The 20,000-nt window shown below is 42.0% G+C and overlaps 1 protein-coding gene across 4 annotated transcripts in view; it reads left to right on the top strand.

Moving 5' to 3' along the window:
- Window positions 1-20,000, top strand: part of ZBTB16 (zinc finger and BTB domain containing 16) — a 138,097-nt gene that overhangs the window by 71,407 nt on the left and 46,690 nt on the right. For all 4 annotated transcript variants that reach the window (XM_075279709.1, XM_075279708.1, XM_075279710.1 and 1 more), the window contains one exon: window positions 16,897-16,994. In XM_075279709.1, the coding sequence (XP_075135810.1) occupies window positions 16,897-16,994 (98 nt within the window). The remainder of the gene's footprint in view (window positions 1-16,896; window positions 16,995-20,000) is intronic.

Genomic DNA, 20,000 nt, shown 5'->3' with positions numbered 1-20,000 from the left:
TTTTATATTTTTTCCAAAGCAACTAAACTGTACCTTGATGGCTACGTGTGAATAAAGCTGTACCAAACCGCAATGCAATGAAGTAATTGTCAAGAGCATAATTGTTCTTATTCTGTGCATTATAGGCAATGGTATATACAGAATTTTTTTTTTTTCTTTTGTTTTCTACAGAAAATTTATTTTGGGGTCCCCTTTAAATCCGCTTTTTTTTCTTTCTTTTTTGACCTGCTGTGCTTAAATATTTATCTCCTATAGAGCAAATTGTCTTTTAACTGTGCTTTATTTGCGTTCATTAAGAGTATAATTTAAAAGCTCTGTAATTTGCAAGGCACCTCTTGACTTTCCTGGGGCGAGAAGCAGACTCATTTGCTGATCTCTGGCACCCTTCGCAGCACTAGCATTTACGTGTGCAGGCTATATGAAATTCTTTACATTGCCTGTATAGGACCAGGGATCTGCCATCCAGGGGAACATTTAGAACAAGCTTTAATATTTTTTTTTTTCGTGTGGGTTTTCAGTTATGTCTCTTCTGTTCGGTTGTATAGAATACATTTGTGACCTTCTTTGCAGTAAGAATTCATGAAATTCCAATGTAGAACTGCAAGGTTTACAACTACAAGAGACCCAATGCATTTGTATGGTGTGGTGTGTTCTCGCTATTGTGTTTGGGTTTAGATTGGGAGGGGGTGGGCAACCATCTAGAGAACCTTGTGACTGTCACGGTTTTGGTTTTGTTTGTGTGTTTTTATTTATTAAATTTTTTTTTTCTCGACAGACTTTATATTTGCCGCTACCTTGGTGTTTATTCACACTGGTGTTTGGCATTGTGGCTAGTCGGTAGCCTAGTATGGCAGAACGGATATCCTTCCCAACTCCCGGGAGCCTAGCATGCATGTCTATAAGTCAGTATCAGGGCTATGAACTCATAGTTGTGGCCAATTTTGGATGGAGTCAGAAAAAATTGTTGAAAATAATAATTATGGATATTGTGTAACTGGATTCGGTGACATGTAGAACTCGATCTTAAACCACAGCCCATCAGCCATGACGGTCTGTGGTTTGACCTATAGACCTCAATATAGGGGAGTCAGCTCTTGCCCCCAGGTGCTGTGAGACTCAAGGATTGGGCATGTTGGACTTCAACATGTCTGATCATTCTTTCTTTGACCCCTGCTAATAGGGGAATGTCTGGATACTCCTCTACCCATTGGATGGTGGGCTGGATTCTGCAGGATGGCTGATGTTATTCTAAGGTGTGCGACCACCTTCTGATACTGTACCCAGGATGAGGTGAGGACATGGGATGCATATATTATAATACTGTCACATGCAATGGTGGGGATCTGGCTATATTGCTACAGGATACATATATCACAATGTACGAGTACTTAAATGCCTGCTTCACTAAATTGGCTAGATCTTCTTTAAGGAACATTGTTATTGCAGTTGAGTCAGTAGTTGTCCCCCCCACATCTTGACTTTTCAGCCTCAGAAGTGCCATCTACTATGTACCCACATGCTATATACTGACGTACAGTGAAGACAGTGTGATGCACTAATGAATAGCTTGCACAGTCAGATAAAGATGTAGGTCTATAACAATTAAATGTGCATCACAACTCTTGGGTTAAAGATAGCTGCATAATTGGATTACCCAAAATAACCAAGATGAAACTCCATGGATTTACTTCCCACTAAAGTTTCTCGAATAGTCTGTTCTTCATGTTCTTATAATGTGTGAGGTTTTTGAATTACATAAATATCGACTTTCATGTAGATCGTGTCCTATAGGTCATGTTTCGGTCCTGTCCACTCTGCATCCAGTATGGTTGAGTCAGAAGAATGTTCTACAGGGTCGTAAAAAATTCAGAAACTGGATTGTCAAGTGCAAGGTCAAATGACAAGCTACTCGACTAAACAGCTCACATATTCATAGTCTTGATAGATTTGCCCATTGGTTCCATTTTTTTTTTTTTTTTTTTTGGCTGTTATTTTTGTACCTGGGCTGTCACACAGATAATCCAATGACCAATTGGCGGGTTTGGCCACTATTTCTCTTGTATATGGGATGGCCTCCTGACTCTTCCCTGACAGATGATTTCAACATGCCTGATCCTTTGCTCCTCTAGGTCTATGAGATAAGTCATTGAGTGTATATGAAGGGGGTGTCTAGGAAAGGACTGGTCTTCCTCTATGGAGCCATATTTGTATCTGGAGGACCCATTGGGACAGTGCTTCTCAAACTACGAGGCTATCCACCCTAGTGAGTAACGGGAGAAGTTCATCTTTGTCAGATGGGCTGCACAGACCCTTGGTCACTGCTGGAATCTCTGGATATTTGACTAATGTTGAGTCCAGGGCATGACTATTTTCTAGCTGGACAGATCCTAGTAGATACAGATAACGGTGCCCTTGTCCTCCAATGAGTTTCAGGGTTTTTTTTTTTTTGGTTTTTGTTTTGTCTTTTTCTTAAGTTTTGGTAAAGTTTTGATTCTGAGAGGCCCAGGAGATCCAACTAGGAAAAAAGCTAAATATATATATATATATATATATATATATATATATATATATATATATATATAATTTATTTATACTTCTCTCCGTGAGTCTTGCAAGCTTCTCATTTCACAAGTCCTGTGAATCTAAAACTACTTAAGGCGGGCATGAAACCCACACTAGACGGTTGAAAGACTGTTGCGCTGCTCGGTGCTTTCTCTTTCTTATTATCGGAGCTGATTTCTAGTAATGAGGTGAGTGCGTGTGACTGAACTGCAGGTGACTCATTTCCTTTCTCTTGACCGAAATGGCACAAACATTTCCTAACTCTGAAGCCCCTCTTTCTTCTAATGTGCAACCATCATCATTGGGTGGGGGGTTAAACCTGAGGTTCTGTATCTGGTGCTTACAGGGCAACACTGTAGGGATTGTAGGCTTATAGGTTGGATTTGATGGACTGATTTCTTCATCCGAACTCTTCTACTTTGTAACTATGTGTCCTTTATGGTACATACTAAACCTTGGGTGTTTTAAGGACACGTCCTACTTGTTAAAGGAGGCAAAGGCCAAGATCCGATAAGGATTTCTACATTTTAAGATGGTCCTAATCATTATCCCGTATCTGTCCCTTTTTCTTGTAACCGCAGTAGAGCACCCCCCATAATCACATTTTTGCTCCTTAATTTGAATAAGATAGCTGTTATAGGGGGCACTCGGAAATTTCTCCCGTAAAATGAAAGCTGCACTGTGATGAGTTTCTTTTAAGACTCTTATAGACTTTTTTTGATAGATGCCCTATATCAATGATTCCCAAAGTGGCCCGTGTGGACCCCCAGGGATCCATTGGAGACTCGACGGGACACTTCGTTAGATCTAATCTTCACATTTTTTTGACGAGTTTTGGGAATCTGGTAGAAATGTAGCAGAAGAGGGTCCACTGAAAAAAGTCAAATTTTGAAAGTGGTCCACGAGGAAAAAAAAAAGTTTGGGAACCTCTGCCCTTCATCCTTAAGCTGAAGGTAAGGGGAGATGGGACTAATGCACTTAGTTTTATTATTTTTTTTTTTTTGATGAGTGTGTTTCTTCCAAACTGTATCCATTCAGTGACTCCTGCCAGTAACTGCTCCGTTTCCTTGCAGACCCACCACAGGCTAAATGGGACATCACACAATGGCCATCCAAGTCAAAGAGTTGTCTGTGTGATACAGGACAGGTCCTCCAGAGCGAAAAATCTCTAACAGGTCTTCACCGTAAGACCTAAAGATCCCAAACTGAGAACCCCCTCTAAAAACTTGGAATAGATTTTCTAAATTGGATGACTGCCTTGAAATTTTTCACAACCTCCTATTTCATATTTTCACTTCTAATAAACATACAGTAGATCATCCCTTTAATATGCTTCTACATCCAACCAGCGAGGTCCTCTTGTTTGTATTGATCCCACTTCATGCAGATGCTACGAATTAGCCGACCATGGTGCTAAGCGCTGGAGTAAAACCCCAGTATTTCAGCTGAAAGCCGGCTCATGTAATTAGGGGGATGTTGCTGATAAAATTGTTTTTCTCTGCTGGTGCGTAAGTGAAAGGAACTGGTTTAGACCAATAACTGCAGTCTTCTCTCAATCAGCAACGTTCACTGTTAAAGCTGCTCCCAGAAATGAGACTAATTGGGGACTTGTATTAACCACTGAGGTTCTGGAGAAGGTTGGAAAACCTTCCTCATCGGACAGTGGGCCAAAATTTTTCTTGTTTGTGCATCTCTGTAGCTCTACTGTACATGAAGTTCTATGATGTCCTAGTAAGTTGTTAAACTGTCTATAAATAGGAGATACCTGTTAGCCAAATGCTTGTTCATCCAATGGTCTTCTCTCCCCCGTACACGTGGTCCCGATGTTCTAGGTAATAAAGTTGCTGCCAAACCCCCTTGTAGTGGTAGTGGCTTATATCAACAAGTTGCTGGTATGTTAACATTAACCAACATGCCTGATGCTTCTGTAACCGGTACAGAAATGACCACCAGGTTGTAGTTTCAATTTTCTTTACAGTAACTTGTTTGAATGTTGAACAGCTGAGCACAAAGAAACGGGAACATGGATGTTTTATACTGGTGATCTTCTCTGCCTGGCCGATAAGAGGTGTGGAGTCAACGTCCATACTGTAAACTTCACTGCTCACATGCAGGGAATTGAGAATTGGCTCCTTCCACCGCCTGTCTGTGACCCTTTTATAGATTCCTTAGGGCTCTGGTGCCGGATCCTTCCGGATCCTTCTGCTTCTGCTCAGTACACCCTGTGAACGGTGCACCACCAACTGAGTGCATGCCCAAACCCGGGTCTTCTACCTCCCACGGCTTTTCCTTTTTCTACTTCTTGTGCTTAGTGGGCCAGCCATGTTGGTAGGACCATCATTGTCTAGTGCTCCAAGGTTCACTGTCCACACGACACTTCTCTTCAGACATCTTCCATGAGGCAAGAGGCCAGTTTTACTGAAGTCCAATGAACTTTGTTAGCTAAAGCTTAGTTCACATCTCCACCTGTTTTTCCTATTCTCTTATAGAAGAACGAAAACCTTGGCCAGGTCAGATCCATCCTATAATGGCCACTAGCCAACGACTATAATGGAGTCCGTCAGGTTTCCATTATGGTGCATGCCATGAGAAATAGTGCAGCTTGCTAGTTTATGAAGCCGTGAACAATCTGCGACTGTGGCTCCTGATGGTGCAACAGATACCAGCCTTGTGTACCATGGTGCACTTTGCACTACTACATCTCTGCCATCATGGATACAGACCTACTCCCTCCCCCAACACAAAGCAGCATTACTAACCAATAAGTCAATGTGTTCTGCTACACTACATGAAATTTTGCAATTATGTCTGATCAAAGTAAGGACTTGTTGGAAAATTTGGAAATGGCAGAAAACCCCCCGAAAAACATCCCCCCACCCTAGTTTGTGGTCCCATTCTGGATGCATCACATTACATGCTATTGTCTAGGTCCATACCTCTTCAAGCTTATAATATGAATGTCGCCCAAGCTCTGGGAGAGGGGGGGAGAGGATTTTTGTTGCTGTTGTATCTAACGATTACCGGTTGACAGAATCACAATTCTCACCACCCCACACACTAAAGGATTAATTATAGACACAAGAATGGCCGCTGGGCATAAGAGATGAGTTTTCTAGAAGGGGGAAATGTATCAGAGCTTTGCAGATCTTCCCCGTCCAGGCAGAAAGAATACAAATGATTACAGTATGCTAATAATTGAATCGCCTGCTGTGTGCGACGACTCGGATTCCTCTTAATGTGAGCTGCGGCGCTTGCACGAGTATTACGGGACTACTTCTAGTGTAGAGACACAATTGTTTCGGAGCTTGAATGGTTCTTTGCCATCTTGACCCCTGGTATCGTAATAATCTAAGATTTATCCTTTCTGTCACAATGTTGCCTTTTAATTGACTGTGTGCTTTTCTTTGGGTTTTTTTTCCGTGTCACATATATAATAGAAGTTTTTTTTTCACTGTAGCTATCGTCATAGTCTGTTTTACGTTGGATTATTTAATATCCCCCCCCCCCCCCCCCCCATACGTATTTATAGGTGATGGTGATATTTTGTAACTGAATTCCATATAAATGTTAGGCTTTGTTCACTCGGTTTGTTCTATGATGGACGTGAGTTGTACAAGTTTCGGGGAGCAATGGTGATGCCTATGTCTTATATAATCTCATGCAGAATCTTGCATATGCCTTTCTTGCACCATATGTGTGCCCAGGGGCGTAACTATTGGCATAGCAGTGGTAGCCGCTGCCACAGGGCCCCGGACATCAGGGGTCTGGCGGACCCCTGATTTTTAATTGGCCGTTAGGCAGCAGGTAATGGGGGGGGGGGCCCCCATGTCAAATGTTCACTTTGAGACCCACTGTGTGTCCCTCCAACCCTGATCCACGCCTCACCCGCCACATTATGTGAATGCAGACGCCTCAGCTCTCCTCAGTCCCCCCGCACATTCAGGCAATGTGGTGGGCAAGGAGTGGATCAAGGAGGGCTAAGGCGTCCATGCCTCTGTCCGCCAGACTTATTATAACTTGCAGAAGTTGTATGGCATGACTTACAATAGAAATGTACGCCAGTGACAGCTGTAGATTTATGAAGAGGCCGCGGTCAGTCCGGCTGTTTAAGACTGTCGTACGATACGCCAGTCTTCATACATTTGCCCCAAAGTCTGCAAATTGGACTGCATGTACAACAGGACGGGCACTGCAATCCTCAGTTACAGTAATGTAGTAGGGTTACAGGATAACAAATTCTTTGGTGTTGTGATGTAGCAGAGCTGAGCGTTTGATTTGTTGTGCTGATACATATATAGTCTATTAGCTATAATCTGGCATGCCAGCTATATAATATGTATATGAGTTTCACGGTCTTGCCTGTTTCCAAATGCGTAATGTGTTTTACGCTCCCTTTATTGGCCTAGTCCTAGGTGGCATCTGACAGGTACATTATATCACGTTTAAACCAACTTGGCAAGCGTTGGGAATCCAGCTGCCAGCTACTTACCCTGTAATTGCTTTCTCCTCCAGCTTTGTGGATTTCACTGTTTCCCCTGTCTTTTCATTCACTTAGTTGTAGGCTGCCTTTTTATTTGTGGTTGCGGTTTTGGGGTGCCTTGTGTTCATTTGACTCCCCCCCCCCCCCCCCCCCCCCAATACTTGGTAACTAATCCATGCTCAGTCTACTTGTGGGTTTCCTCTGAGATTTGCAGCTATTGCTTTGGGTGAATGCAAATAGATCCGGGTTATTTGCTGTAAATGGAAGGGGTCCTAGCGAGTTTTTTGGCGCTTTTTGCAGATTGGGTAACCTTTCTCTACACTGGCGGCCATATTGGTCATCACACAACTTTCCAGGAAACAGAACTTACCGGATGGTAGTAATTGCTTATTTATTATCTATTGCGATCAAGTTCTCTACTTAGTAATATTGCCTAAATAACAAATCTGGAGCATGCTGTCTTTAGAATCCTGCATTATGCACGTCCTCTGTTATCCCTCCTGGAAATACATAAAGGTAACAACTGGGTCCCTTGTCAACTGGATGTAGCGATACCTAGGCCAACATTGTTGCCACCGATTAGAGACAGACTTGATATACAACTTAATCATACATTTCCAGCAGGAATAACTGAGGAATGTCGCCATGCAAAGTTGGAAGAAAAAGATCTCCAAAATTGCAATTATGATAGGAATGGGAAGGATTTACTAAGGCTAGGTTCACATCTGCGTTGAAGACTCCTCCTACAATCAGCGAGGAGAAGAGTCCTGTACGGTGACCGTTTTTTTGCGGACTCGCTTTCCGTCTTGGATGACGGAGATCCGGACACTAGTGTGAACCTAGCGTAAAACAGATGTCAGGACTGGCCATATATCTTCTTTAAATATTAGTATTGCCTAGAAAAATTGTATTCTGGAGAATCTTTCCTTTCAACTGTGGTGTTCCGCTGTTACTCTGCCAGGCAATTTATAAATCTTTATTTCTTTTAATGTAGGTTATGAGCCCCATATAGGGATCACAATGTACATTTTTTTTTCCTATCCGTATGTCTTTGTAGAATAGGAGGAAATCCACGCAAACACGGGGAGAACGTACAAACTACTTGCAGATGTTGTTCCTGGCAGGATTCGAACACGGGACTCCAGTGCTGCAGGGCTGCAGTGCTAACCACTGAGCCACCTTGTTTCCCCAGGAAACCTATAAATTGACAAATGGTGTCACTTTTTTCCCTTGTTAAAGAGGAGCTATCCTACAGTCTGCCATATAGTGCTCTTCAGGTTTATTCATAAATTTCCAGGAGGAATAACAGAGGAACCGCTCACAAAAAAGGAATTAATCTCTAGGATTGATACAATCCAGAAAAGATAGATTTAAAATATGCAATGTAAAAAAAACAAAAAACAGACTGACTGTACACAATGCAACCTGCGAAGGCAGACGCCATCGTTCAGCTGGATTTCCTATTCTAGAGATCACCTGCGCTGGAGATTACGAAGGGTTATGTTTGTCTTCACTCGCACCCCAAGGCTAAAGTCATAGGGCCAAGTGCACAATCTTTTTTGGCAGTTCTCGGGAAATAAAACCGGATATTTTTACTCATCTGCTTTAAAGCAGCACAGGAAGGTTTTATACATTATACATGTGTGTAGGCGCTCACCGCTGTCCGTATAACCTTATATTTATAGGCGGGTATAAATAAAAGGAGAAGGATTCAATAAAAGCCAGTTATTGCTGCAGTACAAAGTTAGAAATGTTTGAGGTCTCAGTTACTTGGCTCACACACGGGGTAATGAATATTTTATAGGAAAGGAAATACTTACACTCCGAGCCTTTTTATAGTCTGGCCTCTCATAATACTGCTAACCTTCCAGAATTGTATGAGGGAGACGGAGCACGGTGAAAAATCTGCAGTCCGCGCTGACATCACCGTGCGGGCTATGACTGGTTAATGGAACGTATGGCGGATTGTATGAGCCCATGTGGATGCTGGGTGTTGGGCTGATGGATCTTTTTGGGTGGTCTCTGACAAAGGCAATGTTCCTATTTCATGGGCTTCGATCCTTTCGCTGTTATTACTACGGCTCATTTGGTTATATAGCAGATAGGACGCTTCTATTCTTCCGCACATCAGATTTTCAAGCACAGAATTGGATGGTGGAGACGGGAGCCAGACTACGTAAAATAGTGGGGGAATTTGTCAACCCATCTACACCAGTTTGTGGCATATCTTTGCCATGTTATGCTTATTTGCGCCAAAGGTCCACAACTGAGCAGCGCAGGCCAGGGTGGGGACACCTTGGTCAAGCATTTGTTATAATTCACATTCTGGCGCAACATAGATTCTTAATAAATTCCACCTTGACTGGTGGCAGGTGCACCTGAATTAAGGCCTGGTTCACATCAGCATTCGGGTTTCCAATCGGGGGACCCCCTATGCATTAAAAAGCGGTTACCTAAGAAACCTCACAGACCCCATAGACTATAATAAGGTCTGTATGGTTCCGCACAAAAGTTGCGGAGTGAAAAGTGCTACTTGCTTGGAAAATCGAACACAGACTGGTCCTCTGTGTCCATGCGAAGGCTATAGAAACCCTATATTTCCTGGTTAGGTTCAGACTCCAGCCATGTTTACTACTGGGTCACCTTTAGGTGACCATGCGCATTAGATAAACGTCAACCAAGCTCCTTCATTTCTAGATAACCCTGTGGCTACAATTTTTGATCAGACCAGTTTTATTGTAGATATTGTCTCATTTTCCTCACTTGTCTGCTGGGTACTGTGTCCTTAAGGAGACTTTGTAGTCCACCTCTGTGTGCGGAGTCTTAGCAGAGCGTGTCTGATCTGTAAGACTTTTTCAAAAGATGTGCAAATAACCCCAAAATGGTGGAAAAACTTGTTCTAGCAACACCTTATTGGATAGAGCAATGCCTAGTGACACGATCTGGGATTTGGAAGCCAAATTCTATATTGTCATTGGGTTCCTTGAAAACAAGCCTTTGCTCTAGAACAGGGGTAGGGAACCTTCTACTCTACAGCTGCTGTGAAACTACAACTCCCATCATGCTCTATTCACTTCCTTGGGGATCTAAGAACAGTAGAGCAAGTATGCATGCTGGGAGTTGTAGTTTTGCAACAGCTGGAGTTTCTTACGTTCCCTACCCCTGCTCTAGAGAGAACTTTCTACCAAAAGGTTTCACTAGGACAAGTTTTTCCTTTATTTGCATATTATTTTGCAAATCTGGTAAGGGGCCATTAACATGGAGAAATTTGTCTGATTTTAAGATGGATTTCACTTTAAAAAATCTACTGGAATCTTTTCAATGGGAGGCAAATCAAATCAAATCTGCTTTATTGGCACATCCGAATGGATATTTGGCATTGCCAAAGCTAGTAAAGTGTGTGTGGGGGGGGGGAGTTGGAGTCGAGGGGGAGAGTATGGGGGGGGGGTGGCTGATTTGGGGTATAACAGTCCGTGGAGTCTCATCTTCCTCTTAGTTGGTGGCCGCTATATGGGGGGGTGGGGGGGTTTGGGGTATAACAGTCTGTGGAGTCTCATCTTCCTCTTGTTTGGTGACAGCTGGACACGTATTGGGCAGCGATCTATTCTGTGCCATTGTATATGAGGCTAGTTGGTGAGAAAAGAAGAGCTTTGCTTTTTCACCACGGGTTGGAATTTGGATCGGAATCCTTGGTGGAAGACTGATACAAGTTCCGTATTGTGAGTGTCCCCTTATACAAGGATACATATCTGTGTATGGCCAGATGGTTCTGTAATTTAGGATGACAGTTCAGTGACCACTTCTCTTGGTATGGTATTGGTAACTGGTTTTCAGATGGAGATATTTCATGTGTTTTTTTATTTTAATATCTAATAGAAATTTTTAGATTGCCCATTGTGTGGTTAAACCTGCGCTAACCTTACCCGTTCGGTGCTTTTTACAATTCTCCTTTCGGCTGCCAGGAAACTTTCCCCACCAATCTAGTTAATTTGTGCCATGTTAAGAGTTAAACTGTCCTGATTTATATTTCTCTCAATAGCCCCAGCCCTATAATCTGCTTTCATTTCAGCCCGAGCTGTGATTTATAGGGGAGCCTGCTGCTTCTGCTTAGAAATGAGCTGTTAAACATATGCTATGTTTGACATAAATTTGGAATTTATCACTGTTGTCAAAAACTGCCTGTTGGACAAAGGTGCTTATTAAGGCAATAAATGACCTTAAATAGGTTTCTGTCAGACTTCCCCGGCATTGTTCTGGCTGTGTGTTGTGGAGGGGGGGGGGGGGAATTTCCACTTTATTCTACGAATTTAGATGAATAAAGTCCAAACTTGAGCTTTGAAGAAAACCCGTGCGTATGATTCTATTTGTAAAATGTAATAAATACCAACACAAAGCAACCCGAACAAAAATAAAAATTGTAATTTTTTTTTTTCTATTCGTGTATACAAATTTCAGAAAATATGCAAATGTATAAAAAAAATTATACTGTATGCAAAGCCACGATACGTCGCGCCAAACGTCAAACTCTACTCTGCTACATTGATGATATAATAACGTGCAAGTCTGTGATATGGACGATTCGTGATCTTGGTGGTCACGTGTACAAAAATGGATTTAAAAAAAAAAAAAAAAAAAAAAGTGTCCGGAGATTACACATGTGGAATTTTCTGTTGCAAATATCAGTTTGCGCCGTAAGACTCTCATAGAGCATCTCTGCCTGCCATGTTTCATCTCCTCCCGCTTACAGACTGAAGCCTGTAACTAGGTATTGATTGGTACGTTACCTCCCGACCTCATGTCTGCAGCTGCCGTATCTGCCTCTGCATCTGTCATGTTCAAGTGCGCAATCCGACTAATCTTGGCAGCAAGGGAATGTGTCCTGAACCCCTCAACATCGCATTGAGATATCCATCGGAGCACGGCAGAACAGGTTCAGTGTGACTTAGTCAAGTGGCAAAATACATGCAGCTTATTTAACGTCCGATTCATCAAAAACACAATTTCTTCTTAAAATAAATAAATTAAATAAAAAAGAAATCTGGATATGTCCCAATTCCCCCCCCCCCCCCCTCCATACTCCTTTACCCGAAGACCATCCATCACATTATATGGTTACTAGAATGGGTCACCACGTTGTTAACATTTCTTAACTTGTATGTCAAACTTGATGGGGTGGCCTGCTTGGGATAAGCTTTTGGAAAATGGGTTATTAGGAAATTCTGGGTTAATACGGGTTGTTCAGTTATCTTGGCCTATAGCTCTGGCCTCTAAAGTGTGTTTCTTGCTCTGGAGGACCAAGAATATCCATGCATAACATGAACACACTGAACCTTAAGAGTGATGGTGTAATACTTTGTTTCTCCTGTAGAGGCACTGCAGGGAAATGTTACACTTACAGCCATCTTCCTCCAGAGATCACAGCTGATTTTGTGTAGATTTTCCTCCCAGTGGATGGACATTTTGCAATGAATTTATTAGAAGACTAGAAATGGTCAAATTGATTCTCTTATGTTTGGGATTTTTCCAAAAAATAGTGCCCATTATTCTACGGATAAGACAACAAAGGATGGCATGACTTCAGGCAATGGCCTAGTTGGCTTCCCCGTAACTTCCTTGCTATAGTTTAACCAACCATGACTCTAGATGTCAATTTTCGGAGGATGAGACCGATTATAGTAGAGTTAACCAGAACTTCTGCAATTGACGACATCTTGACATGGAAGACAACAAAAAGAATGGAAAGTCATTGAAAAATGGTTTTCTAGCAAGTTTCATTGGTTTTTGTTGCGTCTGTGATAGAATCTCCCACTGCAGATGTTTAACAAATTGCAAAAGTTCCAGTTAACTCTACTGCTTGTAAGGGTTGGGTACAGTCCAGGGCAATGGTGGCCATTTAGATCAATTTGGACCCGAAACAAATTTTAGGATGTTCTCTAACAGACCTGCGTATATAGCTGGTCTCTCATGTCTTTTATATTCCAAGATGTGGTTGTTTTGATGAACGAACATATCCCAACAATAGAACGTGGTCAGAAACTGGTGGTGGTGGCCAAAAACCTCAACCCAATAGACTGGTTTTAGGAATTGTATGTAGGGGGTGAGGTTTTCCGAATAGACTCTACAACTACAAGTATATGGCACTGGCTGAAACCAAAGGCCCTACCCCTAGTAACTCAGTGACCAGCTACAGTCCATAAATGTTTGTTATGGCTGTAAGTTTTAGGTGTGACTTCATTGACTCTGAAGCCGTCAAACACCAGAATGTTTCCTCCCCCTCCCCCCACCCAATAAACTTTTTCTAGTAGATGATGGACAAGCGTTAAATTGCTGTATGTAAAGAGTAAAATGAAGATAAAACTTCAGACTCATCACAATAGTTCATTTAGGCCGGCCCGAGATATGGTGGTTTCTGTAAAATTATTCATTGACTGACCTTGTCTCGAAGATGTTTGCACACCTTGTCATAAAGGAGTTTGGACTTTACTTTTATTTGTTTACCCTGATTTTGTGCAAAGTTGCTCATTTAAGGCAGAAAAGATAAGAAGTAATGACAGAATACACTACTCAAAATCTGAATGTTCATGTACACACCTTACGGTATATTTGACCTCATGGATATGTGAATAGCCCAACTACTCCCGACATCTCCATTAAAGGGATCAGGAATTGGACTGGTTGGAGTTTAACCCCAAGGATTCTGTTTTCCATGAGATAAGTGGCATCACATGATTCACTCCCTTCCCCCGTCCTCTGACAAATATTGCACCAGTGGACAACTTTTAAGTTGGTCGTGTATGATCCTACCAGTATAGACTGTCCTCCAATGGCCGATGTCTGAGATGGGCATCGGACCTTTGGCTTCCAGCTGCCCGATCTTGGAAGAGGAATCCGGCAGTGGTTTCCTACTGAGCGCACATGCATACTCAGCTTTACATATGTATGGGGGTGGTTGGGGGTTTGTTGACGGAGTATCCAATGTGTGCGGCCAGCCTAGTTTCCGGCAAAAGTAATGATGATGGCTAATAGACTTCAAAGACACATTGACGTAAACGTGATTGTGATCTACCATCATGTAACATTGTAATAATTGTGGCTGTGTATGAATCTTTTCAAGCTTGAGAGACTGTATACATTGTAAAGAGTTGCCGATCACTGTGTAGGACCGCCCACTGGACTCCTAAGTGTAGAAAGTGCTGGGATATAAATGACTAAAACACATTATAATTTAAAATTTTCCCATAAATCTATAGATCAATCTGCAAGTTCCTACTATTCTATAATGTAGCCTGCAGGCTGGATTTTTAATTATTTTTTTGGGTAGCGCTATAACCTGGCAATGCTGGAGCCCTGGGTTTGAATCCAACCAAGAACAGCATTTGTAAGGAGTTTATATGTTCCCCCATGTATGTGTGGATTTCCTCTTAGTACTCTGGTTTCCTCTCACACTATAAAGACCTACTGATAGGGAATGTAGATTGTGAGTCCTATATGGGACAATGATGACCATATATGCAGAATATAATAGCGCTATATAAAATAAGTCTTCTAAATTACACTATAAATTGATGTAAAGTCTTATTATTTAAGTAATGTGATCAATAAAAATCAATTTTGCAAATCTCCAGTTAGGTGATAACAACGACTTACAAGAGGAAAGCAAATAGCTAAGGTGTGAATTGGTGTCCAAGATCTTTGGCTTTCTAATGGAGTGCAAGTAACCCTACCCCATTGTAGGATGGCTGAAGGCTTTAAATGACAAATTCAGCTCTGCTACATGTATACATACGCTATGGCGGCTTTGATACTTATTGCAGGAACGCTTTCCAAATTGTAGCTATTTCCTCAATCATTAGTGCTTTCTGATTCTTCCCCAGTGGGGCGTTCTAGATCCTAATCCATGATTATTATTCATGGCTCTGCTGCAATTGCAGATAGATCAGTCAGATCTGTCAGTGTAATCTGCGAGGTTTATCAGTTAATTGAGACAAGTAGATCCCGTTATCCTGTTATTTGTTTCCATTTATTGTGCTGATAAAGTCCTTTGTCCTTTTGTGAAACCTGTTGTGTCTGCTCTATTTACCTGTCATAAGAATAGAGGGTGAGAGGAGCGGGGCCCAGGATGCCATCCGCTTTAATTGGCCATTGCTTGCCGTGCAGGCGCAGGAGTACAGTGCAAGCAATGGCTTATTAATAAGGGTATTATTGCTTGTCTGGACTGCGCTGGGTAAAACTGTGCCCATAGCAGATCAAGGGCAAATTTGTGAGAGTCAAGACTGGAGAAGGCGTCTCCGTGGGTTTACCGGTCTCCATTGCCTGGCTGCTTGCTGTGGTCTTAGGACATGAAAATCGCAACATTAGATGTGAACATGGTCGCATAACGTAACATGACTGTGTCTCCAGAAATCCAAACCTGTTAGGTTTTAGTAGCAAGTCGTACGTGACTTTATCTTTTCTAGAGTTGCAAGTTGGAGGTTTGCAATCTATAATGGTTATTTGAAAACCTTTTGGTCATGCGGCTTGTCTCAGACTGTCACCATGTCGCCACTAGTCCTTTATCCAACAATAGTCTCACTCTTGACCATGGATTGTGTCTGCTAGCATAGCCTTAACCCTTAAGCTGAGCGGCAATACCACCCAACCTGTACTTAGCAGTGTCGCTGTTCCTGGATGGGAGCAGCCATATTTTCTTATCTCGCAATGGAGGCCACTTTTGGGTAGAGTCATAAAAAGTTACCATGACTTCAAAAATTCACTGATTATTTTTTATCCTCTACAATTATCCATATTGTATGATTCGATTCTATTTACTTCTCATAGGTAGTCAATGACTTTCATTTTTATGCATTGGAGGATCCTTGCTGCTTATATATGTCCATGTGCATGTTTCGTCCTATGCGTTCTATGCTGTTCCTTTGGCAAGGATAGTGATAGTTCCTAGTTGTCAATTTACATTTGTAGGAGGGATAACCTACAAAACCAGATCAGAATTCTTTCTTGGGAATTCAAGTATTGGCTACAAGGGCAGATCCTTTTATGGAGGAGCCTTGGAATGGTCTCCATTTTTTTACTCTATTCTATATGACCAGATGTAAATTCTGAATTTTTTGCAGCCCGGATTGCTTGCCACCAGTCTGGACGGACACGGATCTGCTGTAGATTTTTTTTAGTTTTCCTTTCTTCCTTTTTAAAACTTCGGAAGTTTCAGCGATGTCTGGCAGCGAGCAGGAATTTCTACTGACCGCTGCCAACACTTTCTCTTGCAGCAGAGTACACAGTGTTTTGTCACACACATTACTGCCGCTGCCAACCATTTGACCTGTTGTTTTTAGAGCCTTTACACTTTTTCAAGGCAGCGGTAACCTAAAATTAATAAGTTTTTGTAGAGTTTATTGCCTTATGTCCCAAGATCATGTCAGCAATACAAAAAAAAACAAGTGTATGCCCGTAAAGGGTTAACTGCCCGTATGTATAATCTCCAGCTACATCACCACTTGTTGTCTTCATTCTCTCAATGAAGGCATTCAAAAAGTTGCCCTGGGCCATGTCTTAGATAATGTTATGTCATATGGTTTAGCGCTTGTTATCTGATTGTAATGTGGATCTTCTCAGGTACAAAGTATAAGGAGGTATCGAATACTTTACATCATTCCTCAAGAGAGTTACAATGAAATTTACATGAAATCTTGTAGTCTAAGATTATATATATATATATATATATATATATATATATATATATAAATTCTATGATGTCCTCTCTATACTGTATAGATATTGCTTATACTTTAAGTATAATTTTCAGTTTTATTCCCCCTTCTTTTTTACAACTGTTTGGATTCTTTTCTTTCGCCTTTTAGGAAGCTGCACAGTGGTATGAAGACGTACGGCTGCGAACTCTGTGGAAAGAGGTTTCTGGACAGCTTGCGACTTCGAATGCATTTGCTGGCTCATTCAGGTGAGACCTACAATGTCATTCTACTGTATTCATTATAGTCCTTATGTTGTAGACTACAAGATGGGGAGATGGAATTGGTACCATTTAATATATGATATCCTCATGACTCTTAGAGAAGGCTTGAGAGAGAGTTTTACATTTAGTGCTCAAGGTGTCTTGGAATTTCTTCCTTCGTATAGTAGATAGGTTTATTTGCATTGGACAAGTCCATCAGAGACTACCACATTTTCACAGCCTTGTTTAATTTGTATCAGTACTTCCTATAGGGAAGGATAGGTCCTCAGTATGAAGATCAATGGGTGGTCTGACACCCATGGGTCAGTTGTTTGAAGCGACAGCAGTGCTCACTGAGTGTTACTTCCGCTTCATGGACATCACGTTTATTGGTCGCTTGGCCTAGTCAAAGCTCAGTCCCATTAAAGTGAATGGGCAGTAATGTGACTGCAGGCATCGCTGCTGTGCTTGGTAAGTACCGAAGAAGCTGCGGCACTCACCTGAACTTTGCCGCCTCCCCAGATTGTAGGGGGCCCAGGTGTCAGGTCGTCAATTAAAGATCAGCAGGGATCTGTCTTGAAGATAAGTTATCAGTTGTTTGGCCTGGAAGAAACACTTTTAGGCTAAGGCCCAACATTTCTTACCGCAGCTTTCTAAACAGAAAATTCACTGAGTTTTCCTCTGCGGACTTTGTGTTACAGTTATATCTATGGTGAAGCCGCCGGCGTTTCCATTGATTATAATTGCTATGCTGTGATTTCCAATACTGTGCCAGTTTTGGAAATATCAGCGTGTCCGCGCTGAGTTTTTTACCGCAAAGTGGGCATGGGATTCGCATGAATCCCATCCACTTTGCAATTACTGTAAAATACCGCAATTTTTCCTGCGACATTACTGACGCAGGCAAATCGAAGTGCTTCCGACCTGTGGGGCCCGACAAAAAAATCTGCAGCAAAAAAGCTGCTTTCCTACACTGTGGGTTTTTCAAGACTTATATACATATATAGGTCATCAATATGAGATTGGGGGGGGGAGGGGTCATACACCTAGGTCTCTATTTCCTAAATCTCCATTCTTGAGAAGCTCCTGAAGCATTTACTTGCAATATGGGGATGATATTAAATGATCTCTTAATATAAATCTCGCCTCTATCATTGGCGTAGATCAGATTTTCTGGTTCCTTTAAATTTGCGCTTCACATCTGTCAGCCGGGCAGCGCTGGCCTGTCCTACACAGGAAGCTATGCCTCAGATGATATGGCAAATTATACCGTGTGTCCGAGATGGAAATTTGCATGCAAGCAGCCAATTTTCACAACTAATTGCTGAGATCTTCATGAGTCCGGCAATGATTCCCGGCTCGCGCCCGCTGTCCGTTCTGTTCCTTAATTTTCAGTCCTTTTTCTACCACCGTCATTTGCTGTTTCTTATCAAAAATGTAAAAAAAAATTTCAATGTTTTTATAAATCTATCACCCTTCCTATTCCCCTTAGATAACTGGCACATACCCCCAAATCCATCGCAGCCTCAATGGTCTATATAGCCAAGCAAGCGAAAGTAGTAGTAATACTATATACTATATACTGTATATTTCAGTTTGCTGTTATTTTGGGGTGCTGACCGTCCACCACCAGTTGAGAAGTCCTGCAGAAATTGGTGGTTTTGGCCGACTTTATACTATGCAGCGACCTAAGGTGCCTATAACATAAGCACAAAGTTATAATCCACTCTTATTAATAGGTAGCCGGTGGCATGTACAACGTTACAAGGTAAATCGTTTTTGCGGTCTTATTCTACAGCAGGTACATAACTTCCAAAAAGAAGAACATTCTAGGATTGGTTTCTATTGATTTTTGTCTAGACTACAGGTCATTAAGTGAGCCTGATGATGGATATCCAACGCTCCATTAGAATAGTAAATCCACTGCTTCATTTCCTTAGTACATGTAGAGGAACTTGTGGCCTGTCCAGAGCAGGGCAATGATCCCGAATGTGGTGGGATGTATAGAATGAGAAGATCTCAGATAGGACGATCGGTCACTTGGGATCATAGAGAGCTGAGATCTGATATATTACACCCCTCCTATGGATTACATATATACATCATATTGTAGTGTTTGTCTTCTGGCCACAAGAGAATATATGCAAAATGGCTTTCCCTGTATGTCTCTGTCTCTCTGTGTTTTTCTCTTTGTTTTTCTCTTTGTTTTTCTTTTTCTCTGTATTGTATCTGTGTGTCTTGTCTTTGTGTATCACTCTTTTTATCTGTATCATGTATCTGTATCATAATATATCTGTCTCTGTGTTTTTGTGAATGTGTGTGTCTTTGTATCTCCCTCTCTCTGTAAAGCTAAACTCTTTCTGAATGTCTGTATCACTTTGTAGCTCTTTACTTGGTTCTCTAATGCTCTGTCTCTCATGTACACTCTCTATGACTGTCTCTCGCACTCTGTCTCTCTCCTGTCAACTCTTTCTTCCTGTCTCTTTTTTTTTCTCTCTCATCTGCCTCTCTTTCAGTTTCCTGTCTGTCTATCTCTCTCTGTCTCTCTTTTTTTTTTTCTCTCATCTGCCTCTCTCTTTCAGTTTCCTCTGGGTCTCTCTCTCTCTGGGTCTCTCTCTCTCTGGGTCTCTCTCTCTCTCTGGTCTCTCTCTCTCTCTGGGTCTCTCTCTCTCTCTGGGTCTCTCTCTCTCTGGGTCTCTCTCTCTCTCTGGGTCTCTCTCTCTCTCTGGGTCTCTCTCTCTCTCTCTGGGTCTCTCTCTCTCTCTCAGTCTCTCTCTTCTCTCTCTGGGTCTCTCTCTCTCTCTGGGTCTCTCTCTCTCTCTCTGGGTCTCTCTCTCTCTCTCTGGGTCTCTCTCTCTCTCTCTGGGTCTCTCTCTCTTCTCTCTGGGTCTCTCTCTCTCTCTCTGGGTCTCTCTCTCTCTCTCTGGGTCTCTCTCTCTCTCTCTGGGTCTCTCTCTCTCTCTCTGGTCTCTCTCTCCTCTCGGTCTCTCTGTTCCTTCCTCGGTCTCTCTA

The sequence above is a fragment of the Leptodactylus fuscus genome, chromosome 6 (genome assembly GCF_031893055.1).
Source record: "Leptodactylus fuscus isolate aLepFus1 chromosome 6, aLepFus1.hap2, whole genome shotgun sequence".
NCBI classification, from domain to species: Eukaryota; Metazoa; Chordata; class Amphibia; order Anura; family Leptodactylidae; genus Leptodactylus; species Leptodactylus fuscus.
The sequence above is the reverse complement of the archived record's forward strand: the minus strand, read 5'-3'. Positions and strand labels throughout refer to the sequence as shown.